Genomic DNA, 14,553 nt, shown 5'->3' on the forward strand with positions numbered 1-14,553 from the left:
ACACTAGGACTGTAGTGACCCATGCCTACGCAGTTTTTTGGAAGGAATAGACAGCTAAACGGCCAGTTACAACATAATGCAATAAATGCTATGTTAGAGAAAATGGAGGATGCTATGGAAAACAGAGTTGGGATTTCTGGTTAGGTTTGGAGGATCAGGACAGATTTCTTAAAGGACATTGCATCTAAGCTAACCCTGAAGAATGATATATTAATAATACCCAAATGGATGAGAAGTGGAAGGGTCATAAGAAAGGCGTTTGTTTGGACCAAGGTGGATATACCAGTTTAAACTCCCATCAGCTTGGATGTGAGTTTTAATTGCTCCACTCCTTACCAATTCTTGTATTGTTAGTATTTTTATTTTTCACTATTTTATTGGGTGTGTAGTAGCTTCTTTTTGTAGTGGTTTTAATTTACATTTCTTAATAATGATATTGGCCACCCTTTCATATGCTCTTTGGCCATTCAGATATAATATTCTACAAAATACGTTAACGAATAAAAAAACCTCACATTCTGGCTTGTCTGTTTGACCAACGTAATTATAATTTATATTTAAATGGTCTTGAGGCATTGCAATATTTTAAATCTCCTTTAAGTTATCAAATTATATTTATACACATTGACTGTATTACATTTTATATAATATTAGGAAACAGTTTATTCCCCCAAATGGTGTATATGTTTGTGTGTGTGTGTGTGTGTACATGTAGTAACTATTGATCAAAACATTTGAATAAGCCAAGAATTTCACTACTTTACTTTGTATTTTAAAATGCCCAGAGTTTTTCTGTACTTCCTGTATAGGGAAGTATAAGTTAACTATCTTCTGCTAATATTTTTTAGACCATGAAAAGGTAAAACACAGTAAGATACATATGCTTATAAGGAAGGAATTTATTTCCTCCAAGTATGTGAAGTGTGTTTTAGTGTGGTTCCTGTGATTCCTAGAATGATTTGTCTCATTAGAAAGAATATTTACTCACATTTATTAATGTGGCTTTTCCTTTATTTATATTCAGCCTATCAAGCTTGGAGATCATCTCAACAGCATACTGCTTGGAATGTGTGAGGATGTTATTTATGCTCGAGTTTCTGTTCGGACTGTGCTGGATGCTTGCAGTGCCCACATTAGGAATAGCAACTGTGCACCCTCATTTTCCTACGTGAAACACTTGGTAAAACTGGTTCTGGGAAATCTTTCTGGGGTAAGCTACAGTTACAATGGTAAATATAGTCATATTTTAAAAATTGAGTAGATATCACAGTTTTCTTTAAGGATACTCTATAGGTAGCATTTTCTCAATGAAGACTAGAAATGGAAAATTGGATTTCTTCTTCTAATATAAATTGTTTATTTGAAACAATACTTAAAATTTAGAAGCTCATTGCAATGAGTCTAGATTTTGTGAGAGTTATTCCCAAAAATATCATAGAATAATAGCATGTTTGAGCTGAAAGTATCTCCTCTTGTTTTCTTTCTTAGATCTTTTCCTAAGGAGCTTTTAGCAAATGGTTATACTGTGTACACCTAGAAAAAATGTATTAACATGAAAATGGGTTTTAGAAATATTTAAATGTACTTTCTGTTGCTTTATACCTATTTCATGACCACTCATTTTTCTGGATCTTCTAGGTATTTCCCAAACCTTCTCTACTTTCCCTTCTTCTCTGAACACTGCTACCTAGTGTATACAGGAAATCCATGCTTGTATCCCTGCCAGATTTCCCCAAGACCCGGACTCTTCTGGTTTTTCTCTTGTTTTGGATGTGAAGAATCCCAAGAATAACCAATGCCATATCTTACCTGAAAGTCCCACCTTTGTTCTGCATTTCTAAGGCTGTATTTTATCTTGTTTGCCCTATCTGATCTGGATCTATACTTTATCTGCTCTTATCCTTAGGGTTATAGTCCCAGAGTGTTGGTCCCTCTTCCTTGTACAGGTTACAAATTGACCACTGCCACACAGTGTTCTTGTTAGCTTCCTCAGAATTCCTTATCAGTAGGGATTTAGTTCCCATCTTAACCAGGATGTCAGATGGCTGCCAGGAATATATTCAAATTCTGCACAATTTTTCAGTTGATGACAGGCCCAAAGATCTTCTAGACAAATGGTTTGTAAACTCTCCCCCAAGAAACCTTTGCGGTTCTATAGTGAAGGGAAGTGTAGGAAGTAGAGGCTGAATAAATGGAGTTCTTGGTTGCCCATTTTCCCTCTTTAACTGGAGCAGCTCCAGTTTTATTTGATCTGTTTATGTTTCTGCATATGATTTTTTTGGACAAAGGTAAAGCTATTAAAAAATCTTTGAAAACCCTCTGTCCAGACCAACATTTCTCACATTGTTTTCAATGTTTTTGTTTTAAAAATTCCTCTATGACCAAAGAAGCTTGAGAAAAAATTATTTAAAGGAAATTCAATGTATTTTCACTGGAGAACTTCTTAGAGCCTTTAATGTACTAGACTATATTACTAACCTTCAAGAAGAATAGACATGTAAATGAAGCATTTCCCAAACTTACTTGATCTTTGAGGTCTTTTTTTCACAGACATTCTCATAAGGCTAATACTCTTTAAAACTTCACTTTATGGTTAAGGAAACTGATACCCAAACAACTATGGGATTTGAGTTCTCTATTAGTCAGTCCAGGGACTTTTTTATTATACCACACTTTCTCTAAGACTCTTGTGCTGTTTGCTAATTTTACTCTTATAGTAAAATTGTGAGAGATGTTTTTTTCTGTCTTTGAATTAATATTTTTTTTCTGTCTCCATAGAAATTCTATTACCTATCAATAATTGCCCATGTTACACATAAAATCTTCATCCCTTTAAGGTTTAGCATTTAGTTCTCATTATTATACTGGATCTTTGTTGCTCATTTATGTATGAAACCTGTGCTAGGGATTGTAGAAGATAAAAATTGGAATAAAATATTTGATCTAGGCGCTGTTATCTAAAATGCCATAACCATTTGCTTAATTATAAAATGAAAGAAGGCTATAAAAAGATACATAGTAAAAATTTTAACCGCTATGAGAGTTTAAAGGAAAAGGATACAAATTATGGTTGCACTGAAAAATAGCACTTTGTAGCCAAGCATGATAGTGCATGCCTTTAGTCCCAGCTACTCAGGAGGCTGAGGTGGGAGGACCACTTGAGCCTGGGAGGTCAAGGCTATGGTGAGCCATGATTGCACCACTGCAGTCCAACCTAGGCAACAGAGTAAGGCCCTACCTCAAAAAAAAAAATTAAAATTAAAAATAGCACTTCGAACTATATCCTGTAGGCTAGATAGAGTAATCTTGGCAGAGGGAAGTGAACCTGGATAAAGGCTGTGAAATGGGAAAACAGGAATGTTTGGGGAACAGTATGGCATGGGGGTGTATCGTGGGGTTATTTAATGGGAGAGAAAAATAGAAGGATCAGTTGGAATCAGAATGTGGATAGCCTCTCTTCACAAAGACAAATTTTTACTAAGTATAATCCTGCTCCCCTTACCTTTCTGTTGCTCTTCCTCATCTCCTAGACATCACTGGGTAGAAGTAACTCCAACAGCTACTGTTTTTTAAGTGTTTGTTTACTTTGTGCCAGACACTATGCTAAAGGGTTTATGTGCATTATCACATTATTCATCAAAACAACCTCAATTTAATAGAGATACTTTTATCCTCATTTTAGAGGGTATAAAACTAAGGCTGAGAAAGATTAAATAACTTACACATAGCCACAGATATGGTAAATGACGAAGACATAATTGGAACTGGGGTGTTTCGAATCCCAATGTATTCCTTAAAGCTTTTGTTGTCTCCAGTAGCTGATAGAGTAAGTTAGTCTTTCACTGGTGTGAAATTCATTCTAAGTGACCATCATTCTTACTTAAAATTAATTAGCGTGGGGTAAAAGTCAGCAAGCCAGCTTACTTGTCTAGGTTTTTCCACTGATTTAATGTTACAATATTTGGGCCACAGTTTTACTTATCTGCAAAATAGGAATAATATGTATCAATCACCCATATTATCGAACTGTTGTAAAAGTAATTATTTCCATATTAATGAGCTGCTTTGTGGTCCTTAGAAGTTTCTTTGCTATTTCTCCTTTTATTTATAATATGAGGATAATATTGTCTACCATATGAGGTTGTTTGAGGATTAGATAGCACAAAGTATGTGCCTAGCATATATGTTCAATAAATAATAGTTATTATTAATAGTAACTAACTTCAATACAGGAATTTTCAAAGATGTGGGATGTTTACTGTCTTTTCAGTCACTGACAGTACAGTATAATCTGGACTAACATCATTCATGCAACTTAAATGATAACATTATTTCAGCAATACTTCCATTTACAAGTCTTCTTATAGGTAGAAAACATAATGCTTGAGCCTAGAATATACTACCTTAAACAGGTTTTTAATCCATACTCCAGCAAGATTCCCTAATGGAGCAATATTAAAACATTTCTGTAGTATGTGCGAGTGTGTGTGTGTAAACAAATATGTATGCATGCTCTTGGTGCTAGATTTAAGTAATTTCTTTTCACCATTCTCTCTTCTTCCATTTATGTTGACATTTCTCTTCTAATTGGCCACCAGAATGAAACAGTGATCTGTTCAATTTTTTATCCCTTATAATGTGGAGTTTGACCTAATTTGACATACTTTATTTCAAGCAAATACCCTTGGCTAAAGCTATTAAACTTTAAGACTACATTTTGTTTTAATGGGAACTTAAAAGAGCATTGATTTAAATGTGTTATCCCTCAGAGGGTCCATTTAAAGACCTAGCATTTCTCGGCCAGGCATAGTGGATCACGCTTGTAATCCCAGCACTTAGGGGGGTCAAGGCAGGCAGATCACTTGAGGTCAGGAATTCAAGACCAGCCTGGCCAACATGGTGAAACCCTGTCTCTACTAAAAATACAAAAATTAGCTAGGCATGGTGATATGCACCAGTAGTCCCAGCTACTCTGGAGGCTGAGGCATGAGAATCACCTGAACCTGGGAGGCAGAGGTTGCAGTGAACCGAGGTCCTTCAACCTGGGTGACAAAGTGAGACTCCATCTCAAAAAAAAAGACTTAGCATTTCTCAGATGTAATTTCTGAAGGTCAAGATCTATAAAATTATTTCTGAAAGTAATTTAAATTCCTGAATTCATAGTTATAATCAGGAGAAAGCTTTATTATACCCAAATTAATGTGATTTTTAAATTATAATCTAACAAGAGTAGTTATTGGTTGGGGAAAGAAGACGACTTCAATTTTACTGTTTTCAAATAGAACTCATTTTAACAAGTTTAATCTGATGGTATTTTCTAGTTAGTAGGGTACTCTTCAGTCACTGCTTCTTCCCTTTTAATTTTCTGTAATGAATTGGCCAGCACTGGGCTACATAAATCTTATCCAAGAATACAAATTACCCTACAAATACAATAGGACATAGAGTCTCATTATTTAATATTATATCCTCCAAAAACTGTGTAACTGGTGTCATTCTGTAAACAGTTACTATGAAAACAAAAGGGAGATCCTTTTGTCAAACTTGATTTGTTATTGCCTGTGTGCAGACAGACCAGCTTTCCTGTAACAGTGAACAAAAACCTGATCGAAGCCAGGCTATTCGAGATCGATTGCGAGGAAAAGGATTACCAACAGGTAAGAGTATATTAATAGGAAATTTCTAGGCTTTAACCTTATCCCATTGTTTTCTTTACAAAAATTATACTTACCTGGCTTTGAAATCTGGTAATTGAGACGATGATTAGAACATAAATGTACAAAGTGGAGTTAGGGAATGGACAAGAATACTAGCTACATTAAAAAATAGTTTCATTAAACTTATACAGAAAATATTATTAATATAGTTAGAATTCCCAGAGTAAATTATTTCCCTTTCCAGTATTGGTATATCAATAATAATATTATTTATTTACTTTATCATGGTATTTCATATTAAAAATATTTTATAAAGCATGACTAAATAAACACATGCATATGTTTATGAACATAAACACTAAAACAAGTGTCAGAAAGTAAGTTTTTCTTACTCCACTGTGATATTTTGTATCATATTTCTTTTTTTTTAATGCTAGTAATAACCCACTAAATAGATATTACCATGGAGTTATCAAATACTACCTTAGGTCTGTCTCTTATACACATCTAGATGTGTATAAGAGACAGATGGTTAAGGAAACTGATACCCAAACAACTATGGTTTTTAAAAAGAAATGAATGGAAATTTCAGGCCAGGCGAGGTGGCTCATACCTGTAATCCCAGCACTTTGGGAGGCTGAGGCGGGTGGATCACCTTAGATCAGGAGTTCGAGACCAGCCTGGCCAACATGGTGAAACCCCATCTCTACTAAAAATACAAAAATTAGCCGGGCGTGGTGGCAGGTGCCTGTGATCCCAGCTACTCGGGAGGCTGAGGGAGGAGAATCACTTGAACCTGGGAGGCAGAGATTGCAGTAAGCTGAGATTGCACCACTGCGCTCCAGCCTGGGCAACAAAGAGTGAAACTCTGTCTCAAAAAAAAAAGAAAAGAAAAGAGGTGAATAGAAATTTCAAATACTTGAAATAAAAGTAAATATAATTTTATGTGACTATTTATTTTTCACTGTTAAGTTTCAGGCATGGCTTATTTATAAAATAAACTTTTGATTTTGCTGATTATCTTTGTTCTCTTCTTATCAAGCAATATTGAGAATCACGATAATCTAAACATTAACAAAAATACTTTTTAGATCTTGTCTTAGATCTTGGGGCTAGGTAGAAGTAAATGTACAGGTTACTTAAATATATTCTAATTTATATACTTTAATAAAATAGATGAAAAAGTTAAGATTTTAATTTAATCAGAACATCAGAGAATGCTGTCTTATTTAAAACCTATGAGCAACTCTAGTTGTGAAAACTAAACGTAGACCTTAACTATCTGGACCAAATGTTTTGCAGAGTCAGAACTCTCATATCTGAGAGGAAGGAATGTGTAAGTCAAAGAAAAGCAGTAAAATTGTTTCTAAGGGAGTGATTTTGTAATGGTACAGTTAGTTAAGTATCTGTTTTGGTGCTTCCATTTTAATTATTGTGAATAAAGATTATCTTTCTGAAAAGATATTTTAGCTTTCCTTTCATTGGTATAGTAATTTATTTCTGGTTAGATCAGGGTTTTTTTTCTAATACATACGTGATTAGTTTATATGTGGGCCAAAAAAAATACAGTGTGGTGACAACTTTGAAAGTATTTTTAATCCTTTCTTGCAAATATTTCCTTCCTATACTTGTATCCCCATACTGTACTTTTGTCACTTTGTTTTTGTAGGTAAAAATCTGTTTATTTTTATAGTATTCTAGGATTTGAGATAGTATATAGTGTAAACTTTGGCACTAACAATAGCAGCAGTTTGTTAATTGATCAAATTTTCGGTCAGTCTCCTATTTTAGAATCGAATAATAACAGAAACTTATAAATGAATGTCAATAGCAAGCTGAAAGAATCTTTTGGGAGATATAATGAACATTTTAATAAGTGGAACATTAGATTTAAAAGACATTGTTGTTTTTCTTATTTATCTTTTTCTATTTTCTCCCTCTCTTTCCTCTCTCCACTTCCCTCTTTTCTTTCCTCTCTCCCTCCCTCCTTTCTTATTTGTCTTTCTTATTATTTCTCTGACCTCTTTCAGCAGTTCCCTACTATCATTTCCTACTACCATTAAGTGGCCATGTTATGTAGTTGAAATTTATTTGCTTATTTGTTACTTCTTGATTTAATAACTGTAATGTTGTATTGTTAATTTTTGCAGACAGTGTATTTTTTCTAAGAATAAAAAATATTCATATATATTTATTTATGTATATATGACTCCCATTCTATCTCCCTTTCCATTGTGGGTCTGTAGAAAGAAAAAGGTGAGCCTTGCAATATTTATCAAATTAAGGATTATCAAATGCTAACATAGTTTAGATTTTATTACTTTCAATGATTCAGAGGCTTAATGTTTCAGAAATTAATTGTTACAGAGTATTTTAAAGATAGCAATTAAGAGATTTTACTGAGTCTATGCCTACTTGGTAACATATTTTAAATAGCAGGTTATTTGCCATTTACATATATACATATATTTGTTTCATAAAGGACATTCATAAAAGTTAAGCTTTCTGGACATGTAGATGCTGGGGATAGGGAAAACCTACTATATTAAGTACATTAGTTTTTCTAGGTGTTCAGTGTCTATTTGTTAATTGAACAAGAAAAGGTTTTATGGAAATACTAGATTTTGAAGTGTAATATATTTGTACTATAATTATTTAATAGTTCCATAAAGAAATATGTAAAACTATGGTTTATTTATTTAGCCTATTTTAAACATTAAGTTGTATGCAAAAGAAAAAGAAAACATCTTGGCTCATATTATTAGACCATTTTCTTATTATAACAATAAAAACATCAGAAGTTTTAATTCAGATTTTAATACCTTTTATTTGTAATTTTGTTTTTATAATACTAAGAAAGATTTAGTATTACTGTCTAATAGTTCCTTAAAATTCTTATTATTAATATGCTGTTCTAATACAGATAAGGAAACATTGACTGTCAGGACTTTACAAAATTAACAGAGAAATCAAATCCTTAAGTAGATTGTTTGTTGATTTTATCCTCTAATAGTCATATTGGAGAATAAAATCTCCCTTATATCTAAACTCAAGAGAATTTGTGAGTGATTACAATTAGTCACTCAGGATAAACCAAATTTTGTTTAATGTTTCTATTTTTTAGTAGAGTTAAAAGTCCTAATACTGAAATAATAGTCTTATTTGGATAAAATATAAGGGAAGAGTATTCCTCAGACCTTCTTAGCCATCATTGCTTTGCACTGTAATATTGCACAAGTGCTCTTTTCATTTACCTTTTACAAATTCGTAAAACCTTATTTTAAGGACAAAATCAATATAAATATACTAATTATAGCCATTACCAGGCAGAAGTATTCAGCAGCTAATAGTCAACTGCATACACTAATTTTAAAAGCTTAAGATTGAAAAAAAAATTATCTCTTGAAGAAGTAATTCTTCTAAGACACCTAGGACACTTGGCAGTGCCAGTTCTTAACTGTCAATGGTCAAATGCAGCAAAGCAACCTTATGATACATTATTAGTAAAACATTTTCTTCAATGTGCACCAACCTAAAATCTATATGTGGTGATAGCATTAGTTTATTAGGCTCTTGACTACAGTCTTTAATAAAGAAAATGTTAAGATGGACAGTGAGATACAGAATTAGATGGAAAGAAGTATGCAAATTTGGGGATAATGCCTTATACCTAGTGATTTAATTGTTCAGCTCAAATACAATAAAAATTTTTTATCTATAAGTAAATGACCTTAAAAGGTCTCTTCTTATATCTTACCTCCGAGATCTGTCACAGAAGCTAAGGCCTAAACTAGTGGACTGTCTGCCCCTGCTTTGTTACCTAATACTGCCAATGCTGATAAAATAGCTTCACTGAGCAAAAAGAAATCAAACATTTCCTGCCAAGCTTAAGGTGGAAACTTAAACTATTCAGATCAACATGGTGGTGCTTCAGAACTTAGGCATATTAATAATATCATGTTTCTTTCTTTTAAAATGCACTTATACACATTTGTGAGGACACATGGGGACTTGGGGAGCCTCTTTTAATATTGAAATGTCATTTCGAACTTTACTTCTAAGAGATGTGAATGTTTGAGTCTGGGTGAAGTGAAAGGTGAATGATGGTATCCAGTGTGGGATAATGTTAATCACATATAACAAAAATAGTTAAAACACAGTGTAATTTACAAGGAAGTTTTTTTCAACTTAAATAAATGGGATATGTTATATTACAAAGACTTTTTATACTCTTGAAATCTTACCCAAGGAATACAAGTATGAAATCTTTTATTTGTAAATAAAGTCTGTTTATTGTTTCCCATTTAGCTTTTAGCAAGCTATGCATTCTCCAGAAGGAAAATGCTTAGGGCCATTGCAGTGTTATAGTCAAGCAATAATGTTAATTGAAAATAGGGTGATGGCAGCAGAATTAGAATACATGAAATAATGATATCTTTGAGAATTTAAATAGCCATCATTTACTGATGGATTTGATATGGGGATTAAATAAGGTAAAAGATTTAAGGATGGTGCCCATATTTCTGTTTTGAACAATCAGTTGAGTAATTGGGCCATTTATTGTAATAGGAAAGACTGGGGAAGAATGGACAGTTCTGGATGTGGGAAGCAAAAGATCAGTTTTGAGCATGTTGCATTTGAGGGTCTTCTGAAATGTAAGTAGAAGTTTCATTACATATGATTGGAACTCCCAGAGGAGGTCAGTGCTAAGCGTATCAGTTGGGAGTTGTCAAGGTATAGATGATATTAATGCCTTGTTAATGGAAGAAATTACATAAAGACAAAGTGAGTAGATGGAATTCTAAAACTGACACCTGAGGAAATCCAACATTTGGATATCTAATAAGGGAAGAAAAACCAAAGACTAAGAATGAACAGTCTGACAGGTAGGATATATAGGTATATAAAGAGAGGAAAAGATTGAGTAAAGGATGGTCATCATAACCAGTTGTTACTGAGAAGTACAATATGTATACCAAAATGTCCATCTGATTTGGCAAGCAGAGATCATTGGTCATAACTAATGAGAGTTGCTAATGTATAGAGTAGTTGGAAACTGATTAAAATGGGTAGAATAATGAATGGGAAGTAAGAAATGGGAGACAGCAGTAGCTAGGGGGAAATGTGGTTAACAGAGGAAGAGTTTGGTTTGGTTTGGTTTGACTATGGGAGATATTAGATTATGTTCACATACTAATGGGAATATTCAATAGAAAGGAAGAATAATGAAAATATGAGGAGATAGCAACAGAGAATTAACCGTAGAAGTAAAGTCTTTGATAAAGCAAAATTGTGAGGGGAGAATCCAGGATACATATTGGGGATTGGCCTTCAACTGGTAGGAAATTTCATCTTTTAAGATGGCAAACAGAAGAGTAGACATAGTAGGTAGCTCACGCCTGAGATCTCAGCACTTTGGGAGGCTGAGGCGGGCGGATCACGAGGTCAGGAGATGGAGACCATCCTGGCTAACACAGTGAAACCCCGTCTCTACTCAAAATACAAAAGCAAAATTAACACGGCCGCGGGTGCCTGTAGCCCCAGCTACTCGGGAGACTGAGGGAGAATGGCGTGAACCTGGGAGGTGGAGCTTGCAGTGAGCCGAGATCACGCCACTGCACTCGAGCCTGGGTGACAGAGCAAGACTCAAAAAAAAAAAAAAAAGAGTAGACATAGGTAGTCTAGAATTACTCATGGAAAGATGAGAAAGCCCTCCTCCAACAGCTCTGGTTTTCTTGGAGTTATGACAACAGCATCAGCTAAAAGAGTAGGGAGTTAAGGTAGAAAATGTGAAGAATGAGGAAAAGTGAAACAGTCATTGTGGAAAGTAAACAGACTTACTATTAACACGTGGTGTTGCGTGTACAAAGTGATTGAGTATGAATTTATGGTGTTGCCACATACCCACTTGTTTGATGGTTTTTCCAAGTTTTAACTGCTTGTTTGGTAGTCAAGGTAGCAGAATAAGGCAAATGGTTGAGTTCATCTATCTGGTTTATGATCCTTGAATCCTTTCCATTCTTTTTTTTTAAATATAATGTGTTCTATCAATTTTCAAGAATATTTCTGTTCTCTATTCAATAAAATTTTAAATTAATGAGTTCCGAATGTGGTTTAAGAATATAACTTACCCCTAAAATAATGTAACACAGACATATGTTTATCAGTTTTCAAATTATCTTAGGTTAGAAGCTGGAGTCTGTGACAATCTGTGTTTGGATGTGGTATGGTATATTTCTTGGTGTTCTTTATTTGATGTGCCCAAAATATAGATGTTATCCTTATTTACACTTCAGTAGATTCATGGGAAGATGAGGTACAATAAAAGCACAATGTTTTAATCTTATGCTTAAGCAATTATTTGCTGCCATTCTGAAGTGAATTCACTTTTTAACGATTTTTTAAGGCAAAATTTGTGTTCAGAGAATTAAAGCTTATAGTTGTTACACTACAGAGGCAATTGATGTCTTTAAATAAATTAACAAGCAATTTATTATTACTAAGAAGGTTTTAGTCATTATTTTATATTGTATAGCAGATAGATTATCAAAAAGATCACAGAAGGTAGCACAGGAAATCTTCAGTGTTTATGGGCTATTGAGTTAGTAACTGTAAAGTATTTACCCACATTTCTTTTTTCAGTAGTGGACATATATATGATTTTTTGTTGAATCTATGGATTCACAAAATTACTGGATGGACATTTTTGATATGTGTCACATTTATAGACTACTGCCTTTAAAAAAAAGGAAAATGACTACTGATTTTAACTACCTCAGGAACTAAAGAATAGGAGTTGGTACTTTATTACAAATGGCAAATAATGGTAAATTATGTTCTAGAGGAAAAAACTTTTTTAGTGCATGAGGGTCTGCCATGGAAACATTAAGTTTCTTTCATAACTTAAACACAATCAAATTATTTGGATTTCAAACACAATAAAGTTTTCTGAAAACGTATCTAATTATAATAAAATTGTGATACTTAAGAATTCCAAATGCTACAATCCTGTTTCCATCCAGAATATAGCAACTATTCTTTGTTTCTTCCTTAAATGTATTTATTTAAAAGATTGGAATATACCCGGGCTTTATAGTGATATGACATAATGTTTGAGTTATACCTGTAGAAGTTAAAGTAGTTCACTATACATTTCATTATTGCCTCAAATCATTTCTTGGATAGTGAGCATTCTTCCAAACTGGATAGTTGTCTGCTTTTTAAAACCAAATAATTCACATTTGATGAATAGAAAATAATACCACTCAAAAATGTCAGTTCAGTATATTGATTTTATTAGATAAGAGACGATGAACTACGAAAAGTTATGCAAACATAGCATCTCTTTCCTCTTCCACTATCACCATCACCACCATACCATTTCATCTCTGATCTTCCATTTGGAACATTTAGGAAATTGCCACCACTTTCATTGTCAATAGTGGATTACATTTCCATTTATTTTCTAAAAATTCTGTGCATACATGATAGATTCTTATCATTCCAGGGAGAAGCTCTACTTCTGATGTACTAGACATACAAAAGGCTCCACTCTCTCATCAGACCTTTCTTAACAAAGGGCTTAGTAAATCTATGGGATTTCTGTCCATCAGAGATACACAAGATGAGGAGGATTATTTCAAGGACATTTTATCAGATAATTCTGGACGTGAAGATTCTGAAAATACATGCTCCCCTTACCAGTTCAAAACTAGTGGCCCAGAAAAAAAACCCATCCCTGGCATTGATGTGCTTCCTAAGAAGAAGATCTGGGCTTCATCCGTGGACTTGCTTTGTACAGCTGACAGAGACTTCTCTTCAGGAGAGACTGCCACATATCGTCGTCGTCACCCTGAGGCAGTAACAGTGCGAACTTCAACCACTCCTAGAAAAAAGGAGGCAAGATACTCGGATGGAAGTATAGCCTTGGATATCTTTGGCCCTCAGAAAATGGATCCAATATATCACACTCGAGAATTGCCCACCTCCTCAACAATATCAAGTGCTTTGGACCGAATCCGAGAGAGACAAAAGAAACTTCAGGTTCTGAGAGAAGCCATGAATGCAGAAGGTTAGTAATTTTGTGCATGTTTGAGAGAGAATTGAAGTATTTTAAATGTTTTTTCAAAATAAAGAAGGGTTAATAAATTATTCCACAAGTCTTATTTTCACTGCCAAACATTTGTACCCTGGTTAATCTCATACTTCTCTGTCAATTTCTGTTCTCCCTTCCATCAAAACCCTAATTGAAGTACTCTGCTTCCACAAAGTCATCCCTAATAAACATGCCCATTCATGTTATAGTCTCTCAATATTTGGGGTACCATATTTTTAGATTGTAAGCTTCTCAAAGGCAGGGGGCATATTTTCTACTTCTTTTTGCTTAAATTCTCCACTGTACCATCTACCATGCACTATCTCATGGGAAGCTTCAGTAAATAACTGGTTTGTGGAAATAGAAAGCAGTTCATCAAAGTCAGCAGTGCTAGAGAACCTGAATAGCATGGTTATGGTGCATTGCTTCTCAAACCACCAGCTTCAAATTGCAAATTTTGGGGTGCAACTGTAGAAGATTATAGTTTACTTTGTCTGGAATAAAGTTTTGAATCTATACGTTTTGAATCATAGTACATTTTAGGTTTACAGAGTCAGGCTAGGTTTGAATTAGTTCCTCCATTGGTAACTATGTGGTGTTTACTTGTGCTTCATCTCTCCAAGTCTAAATTACCCCATCTACAAAATGGGCTTCTCAAAGTAGGTTAATTAGGTAATGAATGTAAAGTGATTTTTTTTTAATTTTTTAAATTTTTTATTATTATTATACCTTAAGTTCTAGGGTACATGTGCATAACGTGCAGGTTTGTTACATATGTATACTTGTGCCATGTTGCTGTGC

General features: G+C 33.9%; 1 protein-coding gene across 1 annotated transcript in view; it reads left to right on the forward strand.

Moving 5' to 3' along the window:
* The window catches only part of LOC105554736 (tyrosine-protein phosphatase non-receptor type 13-like), a 103,143-nt gene extending 89,335 nt beyond the window's left edge, over nucleotides 1-13,808 (forward strand). Inside the window, exons 5-7 of the mRNA XM_012001308.1 lie at nucleotides 1,025-1,210; nucleotides 5,570-5,657; nucleotides 13,165-13,808. Coding sequence (XP_011856698.1) covers nucleotides 1,025-1,210; nucleotides 5,570-5,657; nucleotides 13,165-13,733 — 843 coding nt within the window. The 3' untranslated portion in view covers nucleotides 13,734-13,808. The remainder of the gene's footprint in view (nucleotides 1-1,024; nucleotides 1,211-5,569; nucleotides 5,658-13,164) is intronic.
* Nucleotides 13,809-14,553: the final 745 nt, after the last annotated feature.

This window comes from Mandrillus leucophaeus, unplaced genomic scaffold (assembly GCF_000951045.1).
Source record: "Mandrillus leucophaeus isolate KB7577 unplaced genomic scaffold, Mleu.le_1.0 Scaffold658, whole genome shotgun sequence".
NCBI classification, from domain to species: Eukaryota; Metazoa; Chordata; class Mammalia; order Primates; family Cercopithecidae; genus Mandrillus; species Mandrillus leucophaeus.